An 8,472-nucleotide genomic window follows, 5' to 3' on the forward strand; every position below is an offset into this window, starting at 1 on the left:
AGCCCCAGAGAGGGGCTCGGTCACCCAGCACACCTGGCACTTGTATTTAACCCCCCCATTGCTCAGTCAGGCACGTACTGGGACCTCTCCCCGCCCCTGCTCGCCTCGCTGGGTTCCACAGGCCGCAGCTCTTAGCTCTGGATCCGGGAGTCCTCCCGGGGTCAAGGTGTGGGCTGGGCCGCGCTCCCTCCGGGGCCTGTAGCGGAAGACCCTTCCTTGTCCCCGCCAGCTCCGCGTCACCCCACGTCTCCACACCATCTTCCACGCACGCGCCCGTCTCTGTCCAGACTTCCCCTGTTATAAGGACGCCGGTGCTACAGGGTCAGGGCCCGCCTGCTCCGCGCGACCTCATCTTAACATGCTCCGCGCGACCTCATCTTAACATGCTCATCGGCAAAGACCCTGCTTCCAAATAAGGTCGCATGCGCGGGTCCTGGGGGTCAGGACTCCAACAGATCTTTTGAGAGGACTCGACTCAGCCCTCCACAGAGCCAAGCCTCAGAGAGTGTCTGTTCCCTCTGCAGACCCCCCTGTGGGGAGAAAGCGGGTCAGGCTGAAGGGGGAAGGAGTGATGTGCTCCTGCGGCAGCTGGGCCTGGGGGGGGGGCCGGAAGCCCCCCTCTGTCTTGCTCACACCGGGGCAGGAGGGACGGGTAGGCACGGAAGTGGGACGGGGCTGCGCTGTAACTCAGAAGGGCGGGGGCTCAGCCAGAGCCCTGCGAGGGACAGGAGCCCGCAGGTGGGCGTCCCAGGGGTCCCCCAGGACAGNGCCTCTGCCCTGGCCGTCTGCGGTCTCTCGCCCGTCTGCCTGTGTCTGTCTGTTCCTGCCTGCCGACCTGGGACTCTCTGAGCCCGGCTCCCCCCATGGCTGCCTTTCATGCTCTCTCTCCCGTCCTCCTTCAGCGCGATCCTGGTTGCCATGGCAATACTGCAGCGGGTACCAGGTGGTGGCTGGGGGCAGGGAGCCGCGCTGCTGCCGCAGCCTCCGCCATCTCCAGTGCCAGGCACCTGCAGGGTGAGGTGGCTGGGCCTCACTTGAGGGGACCTCGGGGCCTCCCCAGGCCTCACAGGCTTCTTGGCCAATGAGGGGGGTGAGGGGAGGACCGGGCGCGCGCGAGAGAATACAAGATGGGAGGGGGCGGGGCTGATGGCATCGTGGCCGGGAGAAGGGTGCGTGAAAGGTGAGAAGTCAAGGTGACCCGAAGGGCAAGCAGACTGGGAGAGGGCTGGTGCAGCGGCTGCAGCTCCTGCGGCCTGGGGCGCGGAGACCCGGCCGGGCCTCCCCGGGAACTTGGGGCAGGGAGGAGATGTGGGCCTGGCCCAGCTGGGGACGGAATGGCTGCCGGCCCAGAGAAGCCGGGGCGGGGCTGGAGGACCCGAGGTCCAGGGACAGGCCCTGAGACAGCAACAGGCGGGAAGGGGAGAGTCAGGGGGGAAAACGTGGAGGAGGGATGTTGACAAGAAACTCGGGTGCTGNCTGGGGGGAGGGGTCGCAGGCCAAAGATGGGGCCTCGAACTCAGGAGCAAGGGACAGACGGGGAGCCCAGAGTCCCCATCACAGTCTCCTCTCCCTCACTCCCAGCCCTCTCTGCCCCCACCCCAAGGAGGATGCAGTTTCCATGACAACCTGGCCGGCCAGAAAGGGGGGCTGGGGACTGCAGAGGAAATTTTCCACATCAGCAGGAAGGGAGGAGGTAGAATGCAGGAAGGAAGGAGCTGGGTACGGGGAGGGCCGCCCGGGGCCCTGGAACCCCAAGTCCTCATGCCCGCTGCCCCAGGATTCTCACCCGCCCCCACCTAGCGAACCTGCACCCTCTCTGCTGGGCCACTGTGGGGGAGAGGGGAAGGTTCCGGAGAGGATCAAGGGTCAAATGTCCAAAGATCGGCCACTGCCCAGGCCTGGAGGGGAGGGGGCGGTGAGCAGCTGCCGGAGCTCAGACCTCGCGCAGACCACCGCATTCAAGGGCATGGCTTCTGACGGGGTCCCGAGGAGGGTCGGGGTGGTGGGCTACGGCCGCCTTGGTGAGTCACTGACCCTCTGGGCCCCCTTCCCCAGGCCTCTTTCTGAGGCCCCAAAACCCTGTGCCCTCCACAAACACAACTTCACCCATGTCTTTGCACCCCGGCTCTGCCTGAGCACCTTCCACCGCCTCCCCCCGCGAGGCCCCCCTCCCCCTCTCTTGGTCTCTGTCCTGCCTGTCCCGCCCTTCGGATTCTCTGTCCTCCACCCAAGTTTTTGTGTGCCCCCTGCCTGCCGCCTGCGTCCGTGTACCCCTCCCTCATCTGTGCCATTCCCTCCCTGGGTCTCTATCTCCCTCCCTCTGGTCTCTGTCTCCCTCCCTTTGGTCTTTGTACCCCTCCCTCTGGGCCCCAGGCCCCTCCCTCTGGGCCCCAGGCCCCCTCTCTCTGGTCTCCATCCCACTCTTGCTGAGTCTCCCTTCCGCTCCCCAGGACAGTCCCTTGTTTCTCACCTGCTGACTCAGGGACCAGAACTGGGCCTCGAACTTGTTTTTGTCTGGAATCGTGACCCAGGACGAATGGCAGGGACCGTGCCCCCCTCCCTGCAGCTCCAGAACCTCGGCGCCCTCGGGGAGAGGTCAGTGATCTCACCAGGAGTGGGGCTCCCTGGAGCTCCTGGTCTGGCCTCCCTTAGGTGCTGCGGTCTCAGACGAGTCCCTCACCCTCTCTGGGCCAAACTAGAAAGGACACAAGCCCATCCATCCTGCTACCCCTCTCAGGCCAGGCTCAAGAGCGAGGCCTCCAGAGACCCTGCGGGAATCTGAGGAGGAGAGGTCCAACACCCCTCCCAGGCCCTCCCTCATCTCTCCCCTCTCCCAGGCACCCCGACCTTGTAGTGGAAGTGGCCCATCCCCAAGTAATCCAGGAGTCGGGGGCACAGATCCTGCGCTACGCCAATCTCCTGGTGAGCCCCGCCCAGTCGGCCTTGGCCCCACCTCACCCTGGAGTGGGATCCATCCGCTGACCTCAGCCCCTCCCCACCTTCGTCCGCCCCAGGTGGGGTCCCCCTCAGCCCTGGCGGACCAGGCCACAGAGCAGCGGCTCCTGGAGGCCTCGCACCGCTGGGGCCACGCTGTGTTCGTGGCCCGGGGGGCCCTGTGGGGCACGGAGGACATCGCCAGATTGGACGCGGCTGGGGGCCTCCAGGTGAGGGCCCGCTGAGCTCCCAGGCGATCCGGAGGGGGTCTGTAGAGACCTCCCCGATCCCCTCACCCTGGCTGTCCCTTCCAGAGTCTTCGTGTCACCATGGCCACGCACCCCGATAGCTTCCGGCTTGAGGGACCGCTGGCCGCAGTGCGCAGCACTGGGCATCGCACTGTGCTCTATGAAGGGCCTGTCCGCGGGCTCTGCCCCTTTGCCCCCCGCAACTCCAATACCATGGCGGCCGCTGCCCTGGCTGCCCCCAGCCTGGGCTTTGACCGCGTGGTTGGAGTGCTTGTGGCTGACCTCAGGTGAGCTAAGGTGGGGGGTGGGGGGGGAGGTCCAGGCTGGGGCCCGGGTCGGCCAGACTGACCGCCCTGCCTGCCGCAGCCTCACAGACATGCACGTGGTGGACGTGGAGCTGAGTGGCCCCCCGGGCCCCGCAGGACGGAGCTTCGCTGTGCACACCCACAGGGAGAACCCCGCAGAGCCGGGCGCGGTCACGGGCTCTGCCACCGTTACCGCCTTCTGGCGCAGCCTCCTGGGTGCGGCCCCCTCCCCCAGCCCTGGGCCCCCCGTGCCCTGCAGAGCCTGGGTCTCCGCCTCCGTCTGGTTTGCAGTTCTGATTCGGTCTCTGTTGACTGATCTTTATTTCTGTCTTTCCTTCACCCTCCAGTCCACGACTTTGAATCCTTACGTATTTAGCTCTGTCCAAACCTCCTTTCTCTCAGTTTGGGTCCCCCTCTCGCTGGGACCCCACCACCTCTCTCGCTGTGTGTCTCTGTTCATCTCCCTTCCGGTCTCTGTCCCTCTCTCTAGATCTTCCTCCACCCCCACCCTGGTCCACCCCTGCCACCAGGTGTCTATCTCTCCCTATCTCTCTGCCCCAGCCTTTTATTCCCTCTATCTCCCCTGCAGGCTGCTGCCAGCTCCTTCCCAGGCCGGGGATCCATCTCTGCTGAGAAGGCTCCTCCTTCCCTAGTGGACGTCTTCGTCTCATTTACGTCCCCCCACTACCAGCCCGCTGCTGCCCTGGCCTCGGCTACCCCGGACGTCCCTCCTGTCTCAGTAAATACTGGGGACTCCTCCCTGCAAGGTCTAGTGTCTCCGGTCCCTTGTTTCCCTCCTGTGACGTCACGCTGCGACTTCACACCAGAACTGGCGCCATCACTGGGGGACTGGGGGGAAAGCACTCACTGGAGCAACACTCCCGGAAGCTATCGCGAGAGCCTACTACCCACTACATTTCCCAGAATCCTCTGAGCACCAGGGGGCGTGGCCGTGCGCGAAGGGGCGGGCTTCGCACGGCATATTTCCGGGATTCACGGCAGGGACGGAATTGCGGTTCCGCGTCCTCGAGGCAGCAGTGGACTTCCGGGGCCAAACTGCCCGGAACTTTCGTGAGGAGCCAAGGGCCTTCGCGGGGGCCGCCGGAAGCCGTAGTCCTGGCACGCGAGGGCCGCCGGGAGCTGTGCGCGTCGCGCCCGCCCAGTCAGCGCCGTGCTGCCCGCCCCGCACTCGGAGCCCACAGCCACCGCCCAGGGGGATGCGGGAGCCCCTGCTTTCGGGGAGCAGAGAGGCAGGCGGGGTGAGGGGCGTTGCCAGGCAACGGGCGAGCGCCGTGGTTGGGGTACGGGTCGGGGAAAGGGCTCTGTTCCTTGGTGTCCGGGGAGGGGGCCCTGTTGCCGAGTGCTAGAAGATAACCCCGTTGTTTGTGATAGGCGAGGGGAGGCTTCTGTTGCTAGGCGACTAGAAGGGACCCTGTTACCTAGAAACAGGGGGAGGAGGATGTCTCCATTGCTAAGTAACCAGAGAAGAGACTTGTTACCTAGTGGGGCCGGGGTCCTCTGTTGCTAGGTAACCAGAGAGGGAGCCTGTTACCTAGGGACAGGGGAGGGGGGTTGCTATATGACCACCATAGGGACCCTTTCACTTAGAGATGTGGTGGCGGGGTGGTCCTCTGTTGCCAGGTGACTAGGAGAGCCTTTTGCCGAGTAATAGGGGATGGAGGTACCCTGTTGCCAGGAGAGCACCTGGGGAGCAGGGTCAGGGGCCTCCTGTCCCCTCAGGCTGCCCTAAGCACCCACCTCAATGGCAGTGCCCCCAGGGCCCGCTGGCAGGTTGGGCCTCCAGATCCCAAGCCCCTGAGTACCTTCTACCCCGCACCCCCAAGCAGGAGCCGAGGGCGGCATGTCCCAGGCCCCAGGAGCACAGCCGAGCCGGCCCTCCGTTTATCACGAGCGGCAACGCCTGGAGCTGTGTGCCGTCCACGCCCTCAACAACGTCCTGCAGCAGCAGCTCTTTAGCCAGGAGGCTGCCGACGAGATCTGCAAGAGGTGACCGTCGCCCGCCCTGACCCCTGGAGGAGCAGGGCTCCCAGGCTGAGCGACCCGCCTAGGTCTCTTGGCAGGGCCGGGACAGAGCCCCGGGGCTCTCTGCTGCCCCATCACCCGCCTGGGGAACCCCGGGACTGAGAGATGGAGATGTCGCCTCTCACACCTGCCCTTGGCCACGGCCACGGCCCCAGCTCAGGCCTCTCCTTGTCTTCTCTGGACCCTCATCCCCTCCAGTTCTCAGCTTCTGGTTTTTTCCGCCAGTCCACACTACACACGGCCCCAGTGCTGACCCTGCCCTCCCTCACAGCCCTCCTGTGGCTCCCCCGCAGCCCTGGGAGACGTCCCGAGTCATGCCGCCTGATGTCCAAGGCCCTGCATGCTCTGGTCCCCACGGTCCTCTGCAGTGTCAGATCTTACTGAACCCCCCAAACCAGATTCCTCCCCAGTCCCTGGAGGCTATTCCTTCTCCCAGCAGCCTGGAATGTTCCTCCTCACTATGCAGGACTTCAAACATCACTTCTTTGTTATTGTTCTGTCTTGTCTCCTCTCTGTCCCCACAGCCCTGGCCCTGGCTCAGGCGCATCAGCTCCCAGATCCTCCCTCCTGTCAGTAACCCACACGCTGCTGCACCCAGAGAGGACCCGGTCTCCCCACTCTTGCTCACAGCCCTCCTGTGGGCCCGCAGCACCCGCAGGCAGAGTCCCAGCCCCTCACCCTGATCATTACAGAATTTATTCATCCCGTCTGTCATTCACAACAGGGAGCCATCAACTCTTGTACACCAGGGCCACGCTGGAGACCCAGAGGGGAGGCCAGTGTGAGCCCTGCCCCGAGGGAGGCCAGGGGAGCAGATGCACAGGAAAATAAGACCCAGACTTTCCCTCTCCGGCCCCTCCCCCTGCCCTGGCCATCAGGGGCCCAGAGAAAGAACAAAGGAGCCACTGTTCAGAGAAGGCAGGACCCAGAGAGCCAAGTGGTGGCAGGGTGGGCCTCCTGCGCTGGGGGACAGCAGGAGGAAAGGCTGAGAGGGGACACAGGAGACGCGGTTGGGGACAGGTGGCTGGGAGAGGGTGGGGTGGGACTGAGGCTAGGAGGCCAGCTGAGGGCGACAAGGCACCAGGGAGGGCGGGGGGCCGGGGGGTCAGTGTCGGGGGTGGACGCCGGATGGGGGTCCAGGTGGAGGAGGACGAGACCTGAGTGGGGGAGATGTGGTTATGGGACAGGGCAGAGAGTCGGGGACAGGAGGAATCGGGCTTGGGGCTGAAGAGCCAGGCGCTTGCAGGAGGGGGACAGTCCCAAGGCTGGGTGATTCAAGGGCCCCAGGACACTCCTGCTTTGTGGGGAGGGCGAGACCTTTGCAGGGGCTCCGTCTCAGGCTCTGACCCTCCCCAACCAGGTTGGCCCCAGACTCCCGGCTGAATCCCCATCGCAGCCTCCTGGGCACCGGCAACTATGACGTCAACGTGATCATGGCGGCCCTGCAGGGGCTGGGCCTGGCCACCGTGTGGTGGGACAGAAGGAGGTGGGACCCTGGGCGCTTCACGTGTGCTGAGCCTGGCACAGTGGGTGCTGTGGGACAGCAGTCGGTGTGAGACGGGGCAGAAGGGGCGGGTGGGCAGGAGGGAGAAAGAAGGGGCAGATGGGTGGAAGGTTGGCACGGGTGGATCGTGGATGGATGGCCGACCGACGGCTTGGCAGATGGTGCAGGTGAGACGGTGGACAGGGCGGGCCTGCGGAGGGACGGGTAGGTGGATGGTGATGGGGTGACTGGGTGGCAAATGGGTAGTTGGATGTGTTGAGTAGGTGGCTGGTGGATGGGGTGTATGTGGATGGGCGGATGCGAGGTTGAGTGGATAAAGGGTAGACGGTAGGCGGCGGAGAGCAAATAGGTGGTTGGGTGGTTAGTTGCATGGATGGACGGACAGACGGCTGGGTGGGGTGAGACTGGAGGCGGAGTTGGGCAGATGGGGAGCACATTGCGTTGGTGGCCGGCTGGCTGGTCAGCTGCGGCAGTANAACAGGGTGGGCTGAGTGACGAGAGCCCTTGGGCAGGCGCGGGGGCCACTGCTGCCACGCCTGCCTGGGTCCCGTGGGCTCAGGACCGCTGGGCCCGCAGGGGCTCACGAGCACCGGGCCCAGACGGTGGCATCCCCACTCCTCCCTCACAGGCCCCTGTCCCAGCTGGCCCTGCCCCAAGTGCTGGGACTGATCCTGAACCTGCCCTCCCCCATGTCTCTGGGGCTGCTGTCCCTGCCGCTCCGCCGGCGGCACTGGGTGGCCCTCCGCCAGGTGGACGGCGTCTACTACAACCTGGACTCCAAGCTGCGGGCGCCCGAGGCCCTGGGGGACGAGGACGGAGTCAGGTGAGGGGGAGGCGACTCTGGGGCCGGGACTCGGCGATCGACACCCCGCCGCGGGAGGCAGCGCGCGGGCCCCTGGGCCTCAGTGTCCTCACTCCTCTGCCCAGGGCCTTCCTGGCGGGGGCACTGGCTCAGGGCCTGTGCGAGGTGCTGCTGGTGGTGACCAAGGACGTGGAGGAAAGGGGCTGCTGGCTGCGCACAGACTGACCCTGCGGCGGAGAGAACCGGGCCACCGGCCGCGCCGTCCCTGGGCCTCCACGTCTGGCTCCTGAGCGCCCGGGGAGGGCTGGGCCCCGCACCTCGCGGAGCCCTCAGGGGCCCAGCCCCTTTCCCACGCCCCCTGCTCCCCAGTGCCGCTGCTGCCTCAATAAACCTGCTGATTTGCTGCCGGCCTGGCCCGCGTCTGACTGGGGGTCCCCTGCCTCCCGTTGCCGTTTACCAGGGAGGCCGCTCGCCAGGCGGGCACTGCCGGGGGCCGGAGCTCAGACACCAGCTTTGCCAGTGCAGGCAAGTCGCCCACCCTCTCTGGGCCTCAGTTTCCCCATCAGTGGCATAGCAGAGAAAAGCACAAATCCCTGCCCTTGTGAGCTGGTGGGAGAGACCAGGGGCAGTCTAGAA

The 8,472-nt window shown here is 65.7% G+C and overlaps 2 protein-coding genes across 5 annotated transcripts; both read left to right on the plus strand.

The window, feature by feature from the left end:
- Window positions 1-727: 727 nt before the first annotated feature.
- Window positions 728-4,264, plus strand: ASPDH (aspartate dehydrogenase domain containing). Of its 3 annotated transcripts, none has more exons than XM_077747333.1 (7): window positions 728-738; window positions 2,451-2,595; window positions 2,838-2,922; window positions 3,015-3,164; window positions 3,249-3,469; window positions 3,549-3,703; window positions 4,077-4,264. In XM_077747333.1, exons 2-7 carry the CDS (start codon window positions 2,537-2,539, stop codon window positions 4,118-4,120), a joined length of 714 nt encoding a protein of 237 aa, XP_077603459.1. In that variant the 5' UTR covers window positions 728-738; window positions 2,451-2,536; the 3' UTR covers window positions 4,121-4,264. The 3 variants fall into 3 exon arrangements, with proteins under 3 accessions (XP_077603459.1, XP_077603457.1, XP_077603456.1); XM_077747331.1 differs by lacking the exon at window positions 728-738 and adding an exon at window positions 1,124-1,180; XM_077747330.1 differs by lacking the exon at window positions 728-738 and adding an exon at window positions 1,904-2,021.
- A 239-nt stretch (window positions 4,265-4,503) lies between these two features.
- Window positions 4,504-8,239, plus strand: JOSD2 (Josephin domain containing 2). Of its 2 annotated transcripts, none has more exons than XM_077747380.1 (5): window positions 4,504-4,788; window positions 5,335-5,494; window positions 6,891-7,016; window positions 7,663-7,857; window positions 7,962-8,239. In XM_077747380.1, the coding sequence occupies exons 2-5, from the start codon at window positions 5,349-5,351 to the stop codon at window positions 8,059-8,061; spliced, it is 567 nt and encodes a 188-aa protein (XP_077603506.1). In that variant the 5' UTR covers window positions 4,504-4,788; window positions 5,335-5,348; the 3' UTR covers window positions 8,062-8,239. The 2 variants fall into 2 exon arrangements, with proteins under 2 accessions (XP_077603506.1, XP_077603507.1); XM_077747381.1 differs by having other exon boundaries at window positions 4,504-4,746.
- Window positions 8,240-8,472: the final 233 nt, after the last annotated feature.

Source organism: Crocuta crocuta, unplaced genomic scaffold (assembly GCF_008692635.1).
Source record: "Crocuta crocuta isolate KB4526 unplaced genomic scaffold, BGI_CrCroc_1.0 scaffold334, whole genome shotgun sequence".
In the NCBI taxonomy this organism is placed as follows: Eukaryota; Metazoa; Chordata; class Mammalia; order Carnivora; family Hyaenidae; genus Crocuta; species Crocuta crocuta.